Consider the following 22,411-nt stretch of genomic DNA (forward strand, 5'->3'; position numbering starts at 1 on the left):
TAGAGGTCTAGGGGCTATGATTGGGGATGATAAGGGTGTTGTTCTGGTGGTGGGTGTTCGTAGTGTGGTGTCAAGATGGTGTGTGGACATATGCGAGGCTGTTGTGGCCCAATTTGGTATCGAGCTGGCTTTGAGATTTGGCTACAACTATGTATAACACCCTTGAATTTCCGACCCTCTATACGGAATCAAAAAAGTAAGGGAAAGAAGGAAATTTGGGTGTTATATTAAAAATAAAATAAAATATAAAATGAATAAAGAAATAAAATGGTTAAATTTTGATTGTAGCTTTGTTAGAAGGAATGGTAACACATTAGCTCACTTAATTGTTAGATGGGATACGAGATTAGCCAATGAAAAAATTTGTACGAATCCTTTCCCTCAGGGTCTTTTAACCTTGAGTGACCTCATTTTATGCTAATTTACAGATTCACCTCAAATAAAAAAAATAATTGGCAAAATTTATAATGCTAAGTAGGATTAAATTTCAAAATAAATCAAATAATGCCAAAAAGTAAATTTAATAAGGAATCACATAAGTTGTTTTTGTTGGGTGGTACTCTGAATCACATTCACCATACAAGTGACGCACGAAGCATCCGATTCTCCTCAACTCAATCTTCTTTCTAGGTCAGTTTTCTGGATCATCTTTTTCAAACTCTTGATCACAACCAATCATACGTTTTTATATTTATGTATCGCCAGTAAAAGATTCAAACTTTACTATTTTATCATTGTTTAAACTCGGATCGTTTGTGATTTATCTTTATTTTGTAGTTTTTGGTAGTCTTTAAAATTTTCTTTGTGTCATCTAAGATTGGATCTAATCTTATGCAAAGTTTCAATTTAGGATTTTGGTTTTCGTTTTTCATAAATCATTGATTGAGTTAGGGTTTTTGGTATTAGTTTATAGAAAATTTGATGTGAATTTTTGGGTTTTTAATTTGTAACTTGAATTGGGTATGAAATCGAGTAATAATAAATGTTGTTGATTTCTGAATTTCTGATTTTGGTATCTTTATCCTTTGACTTTCATGCTTGAAGCAGTACAGGGCTCTCACCCCATTTGTATTGCGTTCCAAATTGACATCTTTACCTTGATCTTGAACTTATCGATACACTAGTGTTATCAGTCATAATGTTATCATCCAATCACATTGGTTGATGTACTTGGTTGGCTGTCTTAGATTGTGGTAAGGTCAATTGCAATACATTCATCGAATGGTGACTAAAAATTAATTGACTGTTGGCTTCATTTGCAAAACCCTAAAGTACAGTAGATTCATAAATCAATTATAATTTTTGTCTCTTGGATATAATGCAAAACAAGGCAGCATTGTCTCATATGCCTGAGCTTTGGTTTTAATTCCACCACAGTAATACTGCCCATGTCGTGAAGGTGTCAAAGTACATTTTAAGCTGGTTTAAAGAATATCTCATGGTTTTGGCCGTATATTTGGTGGCACGACCTTCGCATTACTAGTGCATTTTTATGCTATGTGGATAAACAAGAGGTTCAATATCTTTGAGGCTAAAATATCACTATGTCTCGATAAATTTTCTACAATTGCCTATTATAGATGTCCCAGTGAATTTGCTATGTTTTTAGGTTAGGGCATGGGGCTTGACAATTTTTATTTTATTACTAGGTAGGCTGAGGTAAGGGAAGGGCTAAGTGAAAATTAGACCCATGACTTTGCCTTGGAAAAGTGATATTTAGTCCAACTGAGACAAAACTCAATTCTTTGGGTTCGACACGAGGAAAAGTGAAATATTGGTGAGGTCCTTACCCATGTAATGCAAAATTTTAAAGTGAGGAATAAGTAATATAGCCAAGTCTTCGTGATGGAAGAAGTAGTAACAATTTATTTCTCTTTCCATGGTTTATTTCCTCTCATGTAATTATATATTAAGTTTTTGTTGTTTTCATTTGAGGATTTTTCATTGTTACACATGCTTATCGCTTTTATAATTTACAAGGTGACTTGTAATCTTGAGTTAAGATGTTAAATAATTGCTCTTTTGACATTTGAGGACCTATGTGAAGATGCTAATTTATTTGGTACCCGGTGCTTTTTACTGCAAGAACATTTTTTGTGGTTTTCAGAACGTGAGCCTTTTCAGTAAAGGATGGAAGCAAGCAGAGGACAGAATGGAATTCAACTCTTGCTAGCTGCGGAGCAAGAAGCACAACACATTGTTAATGCAGCCAAAAATGGTATGTATGTATTTCACATATATGTATTGTTCCTTTGCATATGTCTTTGTTGTTTAACCCTGGATCTCTAATCTCTTTAACATATACCAACTTAAAAAACTATTGTTGTCATCACCAATAATTTGTAATTGACTTGGGTTGATTGTGTGAAGCACACTTTTCCATGCACAGAATTAGAGGTTTATGTTTCTGGGAGTTGGGATTCACATTTCGTATGTGTCTCGAAGTTAAATTTTCTCATATGAGAATGTGCTTTAAAAACATGCCCACTTTTTCTCCTAGCATTGTTCATGTAAACTCTATGGTCTTATGTACTTCACTGTCGCTGGGAGTTGGGATTCATGGATAAGGGTGTGCTCTTAGTAGTCTGCTTGATGTGATGAAGAGATTAGTAATGGTAGGGTGATTATTAATCCACAAAAAAAGACATGTGAAATCCCATCATTGTGAGTTTTTTTTTTTTTTTTTTTTTTTTTTGTTTTTTTTTTTGTAGCTGTGACTCTTGTCATTTTTTCTCAGTTGAAGATGACATTTTTAGTTTATTACCTTGAATTATATTAATTAGTAGCTGTGGGATGGGCATTATGGCCTCTTAATCAATTCAATACCCTTCCTATTATCGTTTAATAGGTTTGGTTTTGACTCCATTGTTTTGCCTTCTGGTTCCTCTTTTATAGCCAAGATGGCTAGACTGAGACAAGCAAAAGAAGAGGCTGAGCGGGAGATTTCTGAGTTTCGTACGCAAATGGAAGCTGAATTCCAGAGGAAACTTGCAGAGGTGAGTTAATATGAAACACCTTAGATAAAGTTTTGTAAAGAATTAACTTCATCATTGTGTTGGGTCTATGAATGTTCTCAGTTTTTCCTATTTTTTCCTTATCCTATTCTTTTTAGAGATTCATTTGAGATTAAGAGAGAAACGAGGATGAGCTAGAAGGCACTTTTTACTCTTCTGTTTATTTGTCCTCTGTTTGTTTGTCCACTTTGTACTTGATGTCTCATCTGTTTTTTTGCATATGTTAGTTTTAACAGCTTGTTTGGACAGTCTTTAGGAAAGAAGGGGAGGGGATGGAATGAAATTAAAGGACAGGAACATTGGGAGGGAATGAGAGTGAAGGGGAGCAATTTTTTTGCGAGCCAAGTATTAGATAGAATACAGAAGAAAAGGGGTTCATCTTTCATTGCTTGAAAACAATGATGTTTGTCGGAGAAGGTTAGAGTTGGATAGAAAGGTTTTTAATTTCCTTCATTGCTTGAAAGCCATTATTATCGGAAAGAATTGGAAGTGTCACAAAGAAAGAACAGATTATATATGATCTTACCACCAAAGACTATAAAGCTCTTTTATATTGAAGTTATTCTAAGATTCCTGCATCAGTGCTCCTGATTGCTTGCTTTTCCATTCCTTCCAATTTATTTCAAAGCTAGGAATTGTCAATTGTTTTCACTGCTTGTACTTGTTTAAGACAATGGATAGTGGAATATTAGATAAAATTGTAGTACAAAAATGGTCAGTGTGAAATAATTTATTGGTCTATAGTCTTTCTGATTTGTTTAATGGCTCATATTTTTCCTGGGGTATTTTCATGGGCCCATTTTCATAATTGTAGGTTAGTTTCCTGATGCTGCTTCTTCTTTATAAGGTAGGAGTTGAAATTGTTATTTGTTCATATAAGACCATATATGTATTACAGGATCCACTTGTGGGGATCCAGATCCTAGAAACAAGCGTTCATTAAATTTCCTAATTTTGTTGCTTTCACAGCAGTATGTTTTGTCCCTTTCTTGGGCTTGACCCTTTTATTACCTTAACATTTGAAGTGGACCCTTCCCCTATTTCCTCTCCAGATCCTTTATGCAAATCCACAACAGGGTTATGGTTATTAAGTTTTTTTTAAACTTCACCATAGCTTGACGTTCTAATGGCCTGTGTTAATATCTCCAATAGCAAGCCTATGGTCTTCTTAGCTTTTCTACATACTCACTTGTAACTCTGCATCGAGTAGCAATGAAATAGAATATGCAAAAAGAAAGTTCTGTTGGAGATGGCACTATTCATCCATGTGAAATGTTCACTGTCTTTTCTAGGAATGGCTTTTGGCATCATGTAAATAGTAATTGTGTTGGATACCATTATTTTCTTATGTTTGGAAAGATTTATCGTGTGCCTTAAAAGAAATCCTCCTTTTATTTTCATTTTTCCAATGCCCTTAAGTGGCTACCACCTAAGTTGAATTTGGGTGATCAGATATACATTACTTTACCCTTATAATGACAAATTGGTTGTTTCCGATTGAACCATCATTGCAAATGTCATGTTCAACTTCAGTAACAACACGATTTAATGTCGTTTTTTTTTAGTTCATCATAGTCCAAAGCCAAAGAATTGTAAATTTTAACTTCAATAAAAATTGACATAATAGTCATATTCACATTTCCTGAAATAGTAATGTTTTGTGCGTGCTTTCGAAAATAATTCTATTGAAGATTTATATGATAAATAGTGTGTTGAGTAGTCCATCTATTACAAATGGGTTTTGGACATTGCCTTGATGGTTGAGATCAGTGAATTTAGAGGTAGGAATTAATTATAGACATGATTGAATCGCTCGTGACAATGCTTGTAACCATTTGTAATATTCAAGGAAATGTTTTAGAAGAGATGTGAATCTTGCAGAGTGTGTTTCTATGAAACTATAAGTTACTTGAAAACTATGACAAGTTGGTCAATATGCCTGTCATCGGATGGAGTATTCATATGGTCATACCACATTGGTAGTGACACTAAAACCAAGGACTACATGTTTGTAAGCTTCACTACCATAGCCGAAATGATTTCTTGTGCACGCGTAATAGTCAGTACCTCATGATTGTTATCTTCCTCAAAGATAATATACTTTTTATAAAGGTTTTGTTGAAACTTTTATGTCCATTTTTACATGGTCCTTGCTGCAATTGTGATCATTCCTGCACCAATGTTAGAGTAGCGGGGACTCTGGTGCTAATGTGAAGCGTCTTGAAGAAGAAACTGAAGCGAAAATCAATGAGCTGAAGACACAATCTTCCAATATCTCTCCCGAAATTGTTCAGATGCTGTTGAAATATGTCACAACTGTGAAGAACTGAAATTTTTTATTCGAGAGCGTGAGATGCGTTTAATGCCTCTCTTCAATAACCATGTTCGGCGAAACGTTTCCTCATATGAGACATTGAGATGGTTGATTTCATTTGTAATTGATTGTATTTGTTTCTTTAGTTCTGCTTTGCAATGGTTGGTCATATATTGAACAGATGAAGATCTGCTATTTAAAATAAATGTCTGAATTTTGGACAAATGTATTATTTGATACATTTAGTAGTTTGTAAAGAACTTATTTTTATGTATTTTACTTTGTCATTGTTTAGTCAATTTCTAGTTCTACTACTCTTTTCCATATTATAATTATATTTTGGGATATTCACTCACTTTTTTTTTTTTAATTATTCTGTCAACAATACTTTTGACATTTTAACTAGCATTTATTTAATTATTAGCTAGTATTATTGGGAGAATCATAATCTTTTAGAATCATACTAGTTTTGACGAAACCTGTGTTACGAGCTGGATAAGGTTAAGTTGAGCTCAAACAAAAAATATTTTGGTTGGAATGTGCTTTGAGAAAGAACAAATGAGCTTAAATGGGTTGGATTTATTCAACCTGAATATGACCTCTTTTATTTAGCAGCATATCTCTTGTGAGACAGCCGCATAAATGCGACCACTCACAGGTCCAATTTATAATATGAAGTTGCCATTTAAAAGCTTGAATTGGACATTTTGGACCTTGAATTAGACATTTTAAGTCTTGTATTTGACGAACTTCAAACCATTGAAATAAATATTCAAAGTCTTAAAATGGATATTTTACAGTTGGCGTATGTAAGTAAAACATGAAATTAAGGGTTGGAGTAGGCGTTTTAAGAGTTAAAATATAAAATTAAATGTTTTAATGGTTGAAGTTGATAGTTAAAAAATTAAATTAAGCCTCTAGAGAAGGAAGATTAAGGATTGTAATAGGGGTTTTAAGTGTTAGATTTGGTTTTTTAAGTCTTGAAATAGGTGTTTTAAGGCTTGAATTCGACAAGTAAAAAAATTTTTTTGGTCACACGCGTGAGGTGGCAGCATACAAGTTTATGTGTTTATTTAAAGAATTTTTGTTTATCATTCTACATCAGAAGCATATGAGTGTTTCTTAGCTTTTAAGTTGACTTTAGTATTTTTGGTTGGTCAAAAAACTAAAAATATATTTGATAAATGACTTTCAATTCATATGAAAAATTAACTCTTAAGTCAACTGAAAAACTGATTTTTAATGATACTTTAGATATCTCCCATTCAAAATAACTATATTTCTTTAATGAATTCAACAATACATAAAAAAAAATATCACTGAGAAAAAATCTCTTCGGTTCATCAATCCTTTTTTGTCTTCTTAGTACTATCCCACAATCATCCTATTTTTTTGATTTTACATGTCCCTATTATGGACCAATAAATCAGAAAAAAGAATTTTTTTTTAAAGTACAACACGCGTTACATATGAGCGAATATGTGTCTCGAGGTTCTATCATCACCTAATCGAACGAGCACATCTACTCCTTAGAGCAAACTCCTTGTAAACTTATGATCTCCTTCCATCAATAATCTAGTACTCGTGTCCTTTATATGGTACGGTGTTAGCTATTAATTGTCCTCTTATTTGTCATCACGTCCTAGGAGATAGTTAAGAGTGAAATACATTATGTTAAGTGTTAAAAGCGGTATATTGTTAGACTATATAACATGTGAAGAAATCAATTTAAGGAATTAACTAAATTAAAAGTTTGAACTGATAATTGAAGTTTCAGGATATGTATGTTATATATTCTAACATGTATAATATATCATGGGGCTTTAACTATTAGGTTAAACTTTTGGTTGAGTTGATTCCTTTATATGGCGTTAGCTTTTGGTTGAAATTCGAACCTGTGATCTTATGTCATGATAACTTTGATACCATGTAAAGAAACCAATTAAGTCAAAAAGTTATGCTAATAATTAAGGTCCTAGGATATGTTAGCTTTTGTTTTTTTTTTCTCTAGCCAAATTTATTAGAATTTTTTAGTTAAATTGTAGAAGTAGAATATTTAAAAGGAGGTAGTACATAGAAGTGTTTTTATAGCGAATACCTTCAACTTGGTTTTTTTTTTTTGATGAAATTCAACTTAGTTTTAATTTGTTATATCTTATTGTTTTTAAGGAAAATACGATTATTATGTATCATTACACAAAAATAAAAATAATTATAAAATAACAAATTATGTTAAATAAGTGGGAGGAATGAAAGACTGATCACAAAATTATACACGTAATAAGAGTTTTACAATAATCCTAGACAAGTAGTGATATCTACATGAGATTCAACACAATCTTATGTCTTCATCCCACCAATTATTGATCTCAAACATTAATACTTTAAACATGAAAACCTTGTGTCCCCACCAATCACTAATTCCAACTATAATCAACTTTAATTAGTGATTTAACTTTTCAAGTCTAATCATAAAATAGTGGTTTTCTTAACCAATGTAACAACCCTCATTAAATAATAATAAAATAATTAATACTCCCTCCGTTCACTAATATTCTTCTCATTTGGAATATTCCAACTTAAGGAGAGAGAAATTTAATTAATGTTTTTGACACATATTTAGAACATAAAATATATCCATCAAAGATCTCGTTAGATTGTATACTTTTTAATTATGTATTTTTAATAATTTTTTATTATGCGTATTTAGAAATATTGAAGTTTAAAATTTACATTAAAAACTATGTAAAAAGTAAATGGGAAGAACATAAGGAAACGAAGGAAATATCTCTCATATTCTAATCAAATGTCTAATTTTCTCTTTCGACATATTCACGTTTATATACCTCATTTTCTTATTTGATAATTTTTTCCCTCATTTATGTCCTTATAAGATTTAATTATTTACACAATTAATATTAAATTATTAAATTTTTTTCTGTTGCTCACTCCTTTCATATGACCCCTTCCTTTTTTTAAAAAATTTGTGTCAAATTAAACAAAACATTTGATTAGAATAGGAGATCCTATACAAAAAGCTTGCATGCACCTTTGATTTTTTAATATTCATACGGTAAGCATGTACAATAACTAATTTAGTTGCGAATTTTGGCCATATAAACTGAAGGGTCAAATTTATCACCCAAAGGAAATAAATACTAGGAACCAAAATTTGTACCGCCACCTCTTTTCCAAAATCTATGTTCTTTTTTAAATTTAAATATTGGCTAGAAAATTTCTAAAAAGAAAGAGCAAAATTAATCAATTCAGTAGGTAATGATAATCGAATTCTTATCATAAGGATAAAATAAACCCTCAACATCTTGTAAAATTTAAATTTTATTTGTACTTATACATAACTGAACTACTCCATTAGGCCTAGAAATTTAAATCCGCCCATGTTATATGAAGAAGTTCAAGTAAGAACAATCTTTATATGAGAATCATGAGAATTAATTTATCTGATAAAAAAGAGTTATTTTTTTACAAAAAAAAGTAACTTAATAAAAAAGTGTTACTTTTTTTGAAAACAAAGATGATATTTTAGGCAAAAAGTGTTACTTTAAGAAAAAAATTCTGAAAAAAAACTCACAATAAAGTGTTACTTTTCAAAAAAATGTGTTACTTTGTATTTATATTTTTTCTGAAAGTAACACTTTTTTGTCTAAAAAGTACCAAATTTTTTTAAAAACAAAAGTAACTTTTTTTGTCCAAAAGTAACACCTTGTCTTTGAAAAAGTAATACATTTTTATCGGAGAAATTGGTTCTCATGGTTCTCATTTAAACTTGGTTCTCACTAAAACTTGACCATATATATATATAGAGAGAGAGAGATGATGAAATAAGAAGGATTTTAAAATAAAAAGGAGAAGAATGATTTTTGTTTAGTTATTATATATAAAAAAAAGAATATATGTTATAAATTAAAAATATTCTTCGAATTTATGTCATAGTATCTTTTATATATATATATATATATATATATATATATATATATATATATATATATATATATATATATATATATATATATATATATATATATATGGTTCTTCGGTATACGTAATATATTCAAGTAATGTATAATATAAATTGGGATGGTGGTAGAAAGCAATTATATAAAGTAACATAACACAAACTCAATCTCCATCAATAATCTTCTTTTTTTTAAAAAAAAATTTTTTTAAATTTTTAAAAGAAATAAAAGCTTAAGAAAAGTTTGCCAAATTTTACTCATCCCCCACAATCCACATCATTGATCATACCTCCCTATATATATACCACTCACTCTTTAGATTTCTTTCACAACCAAACAACACACTAAATCATCTTTTGTCCCTCCACTCTCTCTAAATCTTTATCACTAAATAAAAAAATGGAGCAAAATGCACAAGTGGTAGCAAAAAAGTTATGGCACATAGTGAGAGTGGTCTATGTGATGTTAAGGAAAAACTTGAGCAAGAGAAGATTACTCTTAGACCTTAAATACTTAACCATGAAACGCCCTAAACTCGCCGGAAAACCATTCACCGGAAACCACCACCATGGTGGCGAGGAGTACGAGTTTAGTTGTAGTAACACCCCAAACCACCCAAACTATATTTTCCCATTTCAATTTAATCATAATAAAAAGAATCAAAATTACCATGCAATTATTTATGAAGAAAGCCATGAAATATATACAATCAATAAGGTGCTTGAGACAGTGTTAAATTCAGGTAATTTCCAAAACGACGACGTTGAGGGGTCACCATTCCCTTATTTTTACTCTCCCTTAGCATTAAGGGTAGGGCAAAGTCCAATTGTTAGGGTTACGGATTCTCCTTACTCTTTGCATGAAATTGGGAATGGAAATATTTATAAGATTGATGAGGCTGCAGAAGATTTTATTCAAAGGTTTTATGATCAACTAAGACAGCAAAGGATAAGGGACGTTTGAATAATCTTTGTGAAAATTTTGGTGATTATGCAATTAATAGTTTTAAGCCTTTTTTTTTGTTTCTCCTTTGTATATTATTGTCTTTTATGCAAGGTATTTTTAGTGAATAAGAATATACATATATATATATATATATATATATATATATATATATATATATATATATATATATATATATATATATATATATATATATATATTAAAAACTTGTACAATATATAAATCCTTTTAATAAATTTACTATACACTATATAGTCATAAATGGTGATATTGAGAATGTGTTCTAACGATAATTTTCATGAAACGTGGTACATGTGTTTTTGTTCGTTATTTTCCATTATGACTTAATCTTTCTCTAGCGGTGAAATATATATAGCATAATTTTGTATATATTAAAAATTAGAGTGGGAAAACATATATATTATAAACTGTGTTGTCAAGTAATTTTTCTTGCTGAATTACATTATTAATTTTTAAAATTATTCTTACAATTTAATATCAACTAATTACATTATTAATTTTTAAAATTATTAATTTTTTGCTAAACATGTGTTGTAAAAAATTGGTCGATATACATTTAATTTAAAAATAATATATACTATTAACTCGTTGTTATGTGGCTAATGATATATTTCGTCTGGTTTTTAAAATAGTTACTACAATTATGTTTTTTACGCTAGCTATCCAATGCATGATTCTAATCTTTAACATCTTTAATTTCATTTGTTAAAAACTCTAAAAGGTTAATATTATGAAGATATGCATTAAGATGAATCAAACAAGATGTCACTTAATTATGTTTTACATTACAACTACTCTTGTGAGAGATCGTCTCTTTGATTGTCTCTCAAAGAGACGATCCCAAAACAAGAAGCCCACATTCTTATTTTCTCTTTGATTTAAAATTGGGCTATTTAGCCCATAAATCTAATGTGTTTCTCGGAAAGACCGTCTCTCACAACAGTTTGTATTTACATTATACATGGAGAAATATATATCAAATAAGATCAGTTGATGAACAGTAATTGTTACATGAAGTGTACAATTATTAAAATCCAGTGCTTAGAACTGATATGATCTAATTAACATATGGGTTTGCATACATCAAGATTTTTTCATGTCAAATAACTAAGATGAATGTACTTGGTTAAGGGCATATTCAATTTTACAAAGGAAAGGTACTCATCCAACTTTAGTTTTTATTTACTTATTTTTAGAAAATTATAGTTTCTTTTTTTTTTTTTACATGATAGGCTTCAAGGGAAAGATAGGTAAGAATCGAACTTATGACTTCACGTGAAAAAATAATACTTGCTCTCCAATAGAGATAAAATTCGATTTTTCAATTGTACCTTTTTAAGTTAGTGATCACTTTAAGATTATAAATAATGCATGATTACTTTTAAGTTTATAATTAGTCACTTCAAAATTGTAAATGAGCATTTTAAAATTGTAATTTTACATTAAACAAATCCAATAAAGATAATTTTAAGGTTTGGGTCTAATTTGAGAATTTGTAATTTTACATTAAGCCTTAGGTTGACCCACTTTTGAGGAGTTTGCTTCTATTATTGGGTGTATTAGATCCTGTATTAGAAAGATGTACAGTACAAAACTACAAAGCCATTGACGCAGACACTAAAGTTTGAATTGATTAAATATGTAATAACCTAAATAAAGAGACGTTAGAGCTCAAGATTTGGGTCACTAATCATCAAGATAATTAAGGTGAATGAGATTACATCACATCATACATATTAACCCTACCTCATTTAGAGTTGGTTTGATAGTCGATACTAAATAATATAAATGATAGGAATATCTCTATTGATAAATTTAATAGTCATGTTTATTCTCATTCAACAATCTCAGTTTCTTTAGAAAATTCATTCTAATATTTATTTGGAAATGTGATATTAAGTGGTAATGAAAAATTGCGGAAAGAACTTACAAAATAGAATGGTCTAAAAATAGGCTCTATTCAAGCCTTTTGTTGTGCGACAGCGAAAGAAAATATCGAAAACAATAACGGAAAGCAATAAAGATTCAGACAAACAATAAAGAAATCACACCGAAAAATTAATGTGGTTCACTATCAACTTGATAGCTACATCCACCGGCACCGAGAATACACTTTTCACTATAAACTGGGAGATTACAAAATGAACGAGAAGCCACAACAATCTCTCCAAGCTTTTTCTCTTTTAGTTTTCCTCACTTTGTGTTTCATGGATCATTTTCATGGATCATCCATCCCTAATTCTAATTACAAGAGGGGTTTTTTTAGTGTGCTACTTAATAAAACAAAATTAGGTTAACAATTACAAAGAAACCGACCCAAAAACTAAGTAACCGTCAAAAGAACATGCAAAAACTGAAAGCCTGCAAAAACTGCACAAGTCGCGGCCTGCGACCTAGTTGTTTTCCAAAACAGTAGCTTTTCTTTCAGAAACTCGCGACGCGTGACCAAATGTATGGCCCGCGACCTGGGTGTTGAAACAGGCGTATTATTAGGAGATTTCATTAGTCGTTTTTAGCGCCTAATTTTTCTTATATATTTGTTCGTTACTAATTATAATTTAATTAGTGATGGTAGTAATTTGAAAAATCTCTACGATGATTAGAAACTTGTTAATTCGTAACATGATTATGAATCGTGACAAGTAACGTGAACTTTGGAGGTTAAACTTAAAGTTGAGCAACTACCCATAACAGTTCGAAAAAAATAAAAATTTTAATTTATTACCCAAGCATATTATGTAACCATGATGGAAGTAAATTAAATATTTCACACATATACAAGTGATTTTTAAACATGGAGTACAAGTTACATAACTTGTTACATGTACAACAATTTTTACCCAAATCTTAAACTATCTTAGATAAACCTTTCTTACACCATATTAGACCAAATTGGGGACATAAATCACCTCAAACCAGCCCCAAAACAGCAGCCCCTAGCTGTCATACTAGCCCTCTTTTAGCCCCAAAACTCACTTGCACACTCCACCAAACTCTCTACCCAAAGCCCCTATTGTTCTTACCCAAAAACACCATCATAACAAGCATGCAAACATAATAAATCAATACATATTTGCTGTCCATATTTTCAGCTCCATCAACCTTCTTTCACTCTTCATTTTACTCCTTATTTCATTCATAAGCAAAGTTGAAGTTCAATCTTACAATTCCTAGCAAAAACACCTTATTTTCTCATCAAATCTTCTTCAAAAACCCATCTAAAAATTCTGAAAATTTATGTTTATAAACTAAAATCTCCCATAAAAATAATCTTCATCTTAAGAGCTTTCCATAGACACCAAACTTGAAGAAATCCACCAAGTATAAAGTAAGTTATGTTCATTTCTTTATTCCACTAGTTTTGTTAAAACTTGTTCATGTAAAACATTTTTTTTACATGAATCTTTCTATAAACTAAGATCATTATAAAATGAGTATTTTATCTCTAAACTAAGAAAATCATCACTTATAAATCTATAAAAATAGGCCATAATAGAAAGTAAGAAAATGCATTTCCACAAACATATAAATTTTGTTACTTAAAGGATTCAAATAAAATTATGGGACTTAACTAAGTATGTTGCTCAACATAATAAGCATACTCCAAATATGTTAATATCATCACAAGTATTAGTCTAACAACTCTAACTAGGAAAAGTTAAGTGCATGTTAGAAATCCAAAATTATTATTGATTTTTGGATGAATGCAATATGTTTAGTTGAAGAGTTGGAGTTGAGACTTGAAGGGCAAGGACCCGAAGTTAGAACCACTTCTAAAAACGCGTAGGAGCTTACGTGGGAGCTTACGGAATAATTATATAGGCTTGGAGTCGAGGTATGTCACATGGGGTGATTTTTAAAGGATTTAAGAACAAGTTGGGAAAGTTTGTGTATAAACTTTTTTTAAAAAAAAAAAAAAAAAAATTTCCCAAAGAGAAGTTCTTAAATCTTGAAAAATGATGTAAAAATGATAAATTTGAGTATGGAATAATTTATTACATGTATTATTATTGTGGGCATCATGCATGTTGATTTTATAAATTATTGTATGTTTAAAAGCATGTTTAACACTACTTTGTGAACATTATTGTGATGGAAATGATTATATGAATTTGAAAATATTTGAAATTCATTTAAAAAGAATTTTTCAGTAGCTATATGTTAAGAAAATTTCTTGGATACTTTTTGTTGAGATTATTCGTTAAATTGATATTTTAGTGGATTTTAAGGTGTTAAATACTCTTATTATAAAACATGGTATTAGATGAACTCTTCATCATAAAAAATAATTAATAAAAACATATTATAATGTCTCCAACAAGATTTGGCCAGAATATATTTAGTTTGGAATTTTATTATGATTTTTGAATAATCGTTAAATTGTTTAACGGTAAATTGTAAAATGATAAAATATAAAATAATTACCAAACAAAGACATATAGACTTGAAATTTTTATCACATACTCATATAGACAGTAGGTAAAATTGGTAAAAGTTTGGGAAGGTTTCGTTTACATTTAAGGACCTTAATAATTTTTACTCGGTTATTAATAATCGGTAAGTTTGAAAACGGTAAAATATAAAATAAATACTAAATGACATCTTTTGGACATGAAAATTTTATGAGACACTTATATAAACAGTAGATACATGTTCAAAAATTTATATGGATTTTCGTGACCATATATGGACTTAAATAAATTTTATTCGGTTTATCGGTAAAATAACGATATTAATTATTAAAAATACCCCACATGATTTTTAATGGTTATTTAAAATTTTATACCCCTTAAAATAGCTTCTGGAATATCATATAATTTTTTTATAATATTTTATTTGGACTCAAATAATTTTAAACATATTTTATCCTATTTATCGATAAAATGTCTATACAAAATAATAAAACATCATACATGAATTTTATAAGTTCAAATAGCCTAATAAACATATTATATGACTTCTGGAACTTTGGTATAATTTTATATAATAAATTATTAATTATTTACTAATTTATCAAATTAATAGACAATGTTTATTTATTAAAAAGTGTAATATTGTTAATTAAATTTGGGTAAAAATAGACCTATATAAAAAAATTTATAATTATATTAATAACCTACTGCCTCATAGTATAAATTAAGTTTAAATTAGATGGTTTATAAATTTTACGGATTTAAGACACCATTTAAATAACGGTAAATACCCAAATTGTCGAAAGTAATTGTAAGATCGTTATAAATTCGCATAACCAATTATAATCTGATGGGACAACCTTAAATTCATTTTAAATAAGGTATTATAATGACTTGATTAATTTGGGCCTTGTTGGAGAATTAATATTTACTTTGTAAATCAATTATCGATTTTATTACCGGCAAAACTATCTCGTATTTAAGAAAATAGTGTTTTATGAAATCTTCTGTTATAATGATTTTATAGGCTTATGAATCATATTCTAGTTGTTTTGAATGAATTTCAAAACCCTTTAAAGTTATATTTACTTTAAGAAGGATTGAAACGAAACATTTTAGTGGTTTCCTTAAAAAAACATTGTATTGAATTTTAATTACTTTTTGTTACAATGCATTTCCATACATGATAGTGATGCCCCAATATAATACAAAGGTTATGTTTAATGATATGATTATGCTAAGCATGTTTTACCCATGTGGGAAATATTATTATTTGATTTTGCTAAGTCGCAAATAAAGTATGTTTTGCTATGTGCAAATAAAAGATGTTTATCATATTGAAAAAGTTGATACTTTTGACTTTCAAATGCTATTAAAATTTACAACATATATATTATGTACAAAAAAATGTTTTAGCCTAAATGGCGGGTACATATGCCACAGCAAATGTTGTGTGCATGATTAAACGGCTCACCAATGCTGAGCGCGTATTGTTCACAATACCATTGTGTTACACTTGCCGGACATGTCGCGGACGGTATACCGACTACCAAACGAGTCACAGGATGACTCACAGAGTACCCATGTAAACTTATGATATGAGTTTGAAATTGATTTGGATCCATTGAGATCTTATGATTTATGATGAAAAATGAGAATTTGAAATGACTATAGAGCCATTGAACTGGATTTGAATCATAATATGATTTATCAAATGAAAAAGCATATTTCAAAATGAATTTACTCAAAAAAAAAAAGGGTTTCAATAACTTGTTTGACGGACACCAGTGTGATTATACTCAGTCTTTTTGCTGATACTATGCTTTGTATGTTTTTCCAATGGTTTTGTTTTTAGAGTAAAACCCTATGGCACCTCGACGGAGAATGAATATGCGAGCGGAAGATGAACCTGAGTTGGAGTATGACTCCCCTTTTGTTTAGATCTCGTTATTTTATTTGAGAGACTATTAGTTTAGATTTAGACTAATTTAAGGATGAAATTTGAACTTTAGACTTATTTCAATTTGGTTGTAATTTTCCTATATTTTGGACAGTTAAGACTTCCGTTATATTGCTTGGATATTGGTTTGACCTTTAAGTAACCCCTTAATTGTGTTGGCAAAAGTAAGCTTCCGCTTGATTAATACTAAATTTCAGTTAGTGTTTGCCTTCATAATTCAAGGCGGTTACAGGCGTCTTCCAATCCAGTAGCTACTCCGCACCCCGCGCACTTCGACGCATCTCTTGATTTCATCTTAAAACCCGATCTTAGACTCGATTCAAGTCACAAAATCCCAACACCTTTAATATTAATTTATTTGCTTAAATTACGTTAGAGTATATAACCTATCCTAGCGCCTCAAGCATTAGCTTAAACTTTTGGTTGAATTGGTTCCTTGACATGGTATTAGAGACAACGTGACAAGAGGTCACGGGTTCGAATCTCACCTCCCCTAATTTAAAGTAGAATATTTAACGCCAGGTATGAAGAGAGCCTGTGCTGCAACAACACTCTTAGCCCAAAGGGCTCTCATGTGAGGGGGCATATTAGATATATAACCTATCCCCGGGCCTCAGCCATCAGTTTAAGCTTTTGGTGAATTGGTTCCTTGACAAATTATGATCGATCGTCAACAGTCTGGTTATTGTATTTGACAAATAAGTAATTAACTTATAAGACATTTTAGTCAATCTAACATATTGCAACAAATTCATTATCCATATTACTTTGTGAACAACCAACGTGAATACGTTCAATAATAATTGGCTATCAATTTTTTAGACCTTTGGTTTTTATGTCCATGGTCTAACATTGGTCCGATTCCATAAATAATGTAAGGTAAAACCTTATCATATTCATATGACATCCATTTGGACATTATTTGTTCATATATAGGCTTCAAAACATCACTAACATCATCATTGATCGTGCGGAAAAATATAGTAATGCGTTTACTTATGCAGTTCGGTTATATGAGCCTCCGAGTCGAATTATATACTGTTTTTTATTATTATTTTTATTTTTTATTTTTATTTTTTATCAGCTTTATCAATAGTTTTACTCTTTAGATAACATTGTCAGTCGTTACTCATTTCTTCTTATGCAGGGCTCTATTAAATGTTAATCTAGAAAAATCTATGTAAAAAATCTAAACAAGAAACTTGTAGAACATGTTTCTAGAATATTGTTAGTAAAAATCTTAGGAAAAATCTAGAATTAGCAACCTAGAATAATCTCAAGAATTATCTAAATATGAATATAATATGCTAGAAAGTGTATAACACTCTAAGCTTAGCTAGAATAGCCTAGAAACTAGGAGCTTGCAATGTCGGTACAATCACCGACTTACCAAGGCTATAAATAGCCACTTCTTGTACTTTGAAAAAGTAAGTAATGTAAGCTATATTCACTTAACAATTCAAAAATATTGTCCAACTCATCTTTACTCCTCCCCTAACTTGCAACAATAATCCACTAACTTCCGCATATTAATTCTAACAGGTTCTTTCTTTTTGGGGGTAAAATAGACCATATTTCTCTAGTCTTCCTTTAATAAGGGAGCACGGGTATAGATTGTTCATCACATTCTTTCACCCAGACCCTGCCTTTGAACGAGATATTGAATATAATGATGATAATTTAGGTTTAGTTTGCTTCTCCAAACAGTTCAATGGCCCACTCATTTATTTTGAAACCTAAACAAATGAGTCATCCGATATAATTTAAAGTTGATTCTCACCAACAAGGTACCATTCCGATTTAAAGACATTTTGATATCCGATTTACGAGCAAGTAATCTGGCCCATCACGATCTCTAATACTACCTCAAAACTAAAAAAGTAAAAGACAAATCCACTTTCATCAACTCATGTGTTAGTGAAGTGCATTTTAAAAAGGAGAAAATGACAATTAAATTGCTTAATTATAAAACCCACCAATACAAGTTTCCAAAATTATTGTTCACTTTTTGCCATCTTGATATCAAGCAGGTACAAAAGAGAAAAGACCCAAGTGCATGCGAAGTAAAGGCTTGGATCTCTTCACTTGTCTATTCTTTAGTAATCAGCTTAATTTTTCTTTATAAATTGTTTTTTTTATATAAGTAAATCAACAAAACAACTCCCGAAATAATTTTAAGAGCTAGCCTTGAGAAACAAAAGTTTAATAATATTAATGATAAGAGAAAAATTTTATTTTTCCATAAATGATTTAACTTACATATATATAATAAATCACTTGATATATATCTAAATTATAAAGGAAATTTCACATGGTAGCATCCAGTTTTCATGAAACGCCAGTGGTAGCACTTTTGTAAAATTTTTCCACATAGTAGCATCTAGTTTATACACTATCTAACTGCCGTAGCATTTTCCGTTAAGTTCTTGTTAATTTCCGTTTAATTCATCATTTTGTAAGATCTTTCCACATGGTAGCATGTAATTTTTTAGTGAATTAAACGTTAAAATAATGAATTAAACATTTGAGAGCAAAAATTGGATGCTGCCATGTAGAAAAATCTTACAAAATAATAAATTAAACAGAAATTAACAAGAATTTAACGGAAAATGCCACAACAGTTAGATAGTACATAAACTGGATGTTACTATGTGGAAAAATCTTACAAAAATGCTACCACTGGCGTTTCATGAAAACTAGATTCTACCATGTGGAATTTCTTTAATTATAATGACTCTATTTTCTTTAAAAAAAGTTGTTTAAAGTACAACTTAGGCCAAGGCCTGAGGGATGGAAAGGCTAGAACAGGGGTCAACGAAAATTAAACTCAGATCTTAAAATGAGAGAATGATATACCTACTTCAATTGAAATAAAAGTCGATTCTTTAAAAACATTAAAACTTAAAAAAGGCGAAATTAAAGAAAATATTCTCTATAATTGGTTATTTGTTATCCGACAATATGTATGTGTAATGTGTCCATACTCCATTAAGTATAATTAGTACTACTGTACTTATGGATGAATGGATGATTGATCAAGGAACTTTGCTGGTTTCTTATCTAAATATCTATCCATATTGCTTCAATTATTAATCCTTAGCCTGTATGGGTTCTTGATAAACTACATATTGGAGTATTATTTTTCTTTCAACTTGTTTATCTCTTTACCAAAAGAATATAATACACCTAATTAATTAAGTTGCATTATAATTAGTATTTTTATCTCATTAAATCATAAGTAACAACTTAAACTAATATGCCAAACTATTCGGTAGTAATTTATTTTAATTTGTTAAGAGCTACTTCTCTGAGAGAGATGGTTGTCACTCGGTGAAACGATCTCAAACAAATTAAAGAGCCCATATTCTTAAATTTGTTTGAGATCGTCTCACCGAGTGACGACAATCTCTCTCACATGAGTAGCTATTAACAAATTATGAGCATATATTATTATGAACTTGTTTGGCGTACCAGTCAAAGTTGTCATGATTTAATGAGATTAAAATAGTAATTATAATACAATTTCTTTTAATTTTATGTTTAATTTATGTACTCCTATTAATTAAAATCAATTACATTTATTATAAAAACCTAAAAAATTTAATTATTTGATTATTTAAAAATTAAAAAAATAAAAAAAATGTTTCAAAAAAATTTGATAAAGAAAAAATCCTTTGAATTTCTTTGCAAACAACAAGCTTATTATTTAACCCAAGTATAAATCGTGTCTTTCAATAAGACCGTCTCATAAAATAATTTATAATTTTTTTATATTTTCAATTTAAAATATCTCCTTTCTTAAATTTTACCTATACTTTAGCTTATTTAACATCATTCACATAATTTATATATTTTATTATATTTTACCTTGTTGTCCTCTAATCCCAAACCCAAACCCAAACCCAAACCCGTTCTTAATCCCGAACTCAAACTCAATTCCAAACCCAATCTCGATCCCAAACCCTAATCCAATCTCAATCCCAAACCTGAATCCAATCTCAATCCCATACGCAATTGAGAAGAGGAACGATAATGTTGTTTCGTTTATTAAGGTTTTGACGAAATCAGATGTTACTAATCGTTTGGTAATTTCGAAACTGTTAGAGCTACCATTTTTTCACAGATGCCTCAAAATACAAGTCAAATCATCCCATTAATTGATATTCATGGTACAATCTGGGAAGTTATGCTTAACTCAAAAGAGAAGCCCCGGAAGTGTACGCTCAGTTATGGTTGGCTTAATTTTGTTAAAGAAAAAGAACTTAAGAATTTTCATACTGAAAAATTCTAGCAGTGAGTATTATGTCGGAATCCGTAGGGTTGTTATAAATAGACCAATTAGCGGTAAATATATAGAAGATGCGATTGAGAAAGTACGGAATATGAAAAATTTTGAGGTTATTTATTATCCAATTCTGGGTTTGCCGGAATTTGTTGTGCCCGCCGAAAAATTTTGGATGTCGTGAATCGTGAAAATGATATGATTAATAATTGGGCGGGTTGTTGGTGGCGGATGCTTAGGTATAATTTAATCCTGATACATGTTTTATGTTTTGATTCATATCAAGAGTTCAAATAATCTTTGATTAATTATATATATTCAAGTTTATGTAAATGTGATGATAAAGGCATAATATATTGATGTGGCATAATAACAAATTCACAAGAAGTCACGAGAGATTGTCTTATTTTGAGGTAGATAGTAATATATAGGACGATTCAAACTCAAAAAAAATTATTTTGTTCTTTAAGATATCAATTTTTAAATTAAAGTTTTTTTTTTTTGAAATTAAAATGATTAATTTCAACTTAAAGTAAACATTAAAGGGATCAATAAACAAATTTCAATGTTCACGTTAAAGTGATAAATTTTAACATTAAAGTGATTAATTTCTACTTACAAATTTAAAACCTTAAATGGATGCATGAATTATGATTTTTTTAAAAGTCTTCAATTTCGACATTTAAGTGGTCGATTAAGATCATAAAGGCATCAATAACTTTTAAAATAAATCAATTTTAACATAAATATATGCCCCTTTTTGGGTGTTTAGAGGTGATTTAAGATTGTTTTTAACTTATTTGCTCCAATTGGTATTTCATGGCCAATTCATAAGAAAGTGAATTAATCATGACAAATTTGTGTTATTTTTGTAAATTGTTCAGCTAATCATCTATCTAGGACTTCAAAGAATGAATAAAGTAATTGAAAATGCCAAGCCATGAAGAGAAAGTTAAGTAAATTGCCATAAATCAAGTATTCTACGTAAATTTCACTCCAGCCTCAAAAGCCGAGTCAGCTGAGGTGGAGTCATTGGGCCAAGATAAGTCTGTAATAATTAGGGACGGACTCAAAATTCAAATTATGAGATTATACAAAAGTACAATTAATATACATTATAAGTTTGGATTAAAAATTAGGTGCAATAATGATGTAATTAAAAATAGTATAACCAATTCAATGCTTTTGATGATTCAATTCATCTTTTTCAGAATAGGATTCTTTTTTTTTTTGAAGGCTATTCCCTACATTTACATTCATTTATTAACATGCTAATATTATTGAAATCATAATAGGTAATTTTTTTCTTGACTCTCTGTCTCTATTTATCTAAATAACAAAAGTATTACTCCTTTTTATTAATTTTTTTTTGTTTTTTATAGTTTAATGTATAGAATTTGACCATTAATGTATTACAAATTTAATCAATTTACATCTAAATATTTAGTATTTTAATAAAGTAAATTTT

The 22,411-nt window shown here is 29.7% G+C and overlaps 2 protein-coding genes across 4 annotated transcripts; both read left to right on the forward strand.

Moving 5' to 3' along the window:
• Window positions 1-481: 481 nt before the first annotated feature.
• On the forward strand, window positions 482-5,627 carry LOC130805896 (V-type proton ATPase subunit G 1-like). 3 transcript variants are annotated; one of them, XM_057670730.1, is made up of 4 exons: window positions 482-630; window positions 2,108-2,218; window positions 2,896-2,996; window positions 5,201-5,627. In XM_057670730.1, the coding sequence occupies exons 2-4, from the start codon at window positions 2,131-2,133 to the stop codon at window positions 5,342-5,344; spliced, it is 333 nt and encodes a 110-aa protein (XP_057526713.1). In that variant the 5' UTR covers window positions 482-630; window positions 2,108-2,130; the 3' UTR covers window positions 5,345-5,627. The 3 variants fall into 3 exon arrangements, with proteins under 3 accessions (XP_057526713.1, XP_057526714.1, XP_057526715.1); XM_057670731.1 differs by having other exon boundaries at window positions 488-630; window positions 2,087-2,218; XM_057670732.1 differs by having other exon boundaries at window positions 528-630; window positions 2,125-2,218.
• A 4,077-nt stretch (window positions 5,628-9,704) lies between these two features.
• Window positions 9,705-10,268, forward strand: LOC130805764 (uncharacterized). The gene has a single exon (XM_057670550.1). The coding sequence runs from the start codon at window positions 9,705-9,707 to the stop codon at window positions 10,266-10,268; it is 564 nt and encodes a 187-aa protein (XP_057526533.1).
• The last annotated feature ends 12,143 nt before the right edge of the window (window positions 10,269-22,411 follow it).

Source organism: Amaranthus tricolor, chromosome 2 (assembly GCF_026212465.1).
Source record: "Amaranthus tricolor cultivar Red isolate AtriRed21 chromosome 2, ASM2621246v1, whole genome shotgun sequence".
NCBI lineage: Eukaryota > Viridiplantae > Streptophyta > Magnoliopsida > Caryophyllales > Amaranthaceae > Amaranthus > Amaranthus tricolor.

Coding starts and splice junctions, on each gene's coding strand:
- LOC130805896 (XM_057670730.1), top strand. CDS start 2,131: ATGGAAGCAAGCAGAGGACAGAATGGAATTCAACTCTTGCTAGCTGCG. Junction 2,219..2,895: donor TGTTAATGCAGCCAAAAATG/GTATGTATGTAT, acceptor CCTCTTTTATAG/CCAAGATGGCTAGACTGAGA. Junction 2,997..5,200: donor TCCAGAGGAAACTTGCAGAG/GTGAGTTAATAT, acceptor CACCAATGTTAG/AGTAGCGGGGACTCTGGTGC.
- LOC130805764 (XM_057670550.1), top strand. CDS start 9,705: ATGGAGCAAAATGCACAAGTGGTAGCAAAAAAGTTATGGCACATAGTG.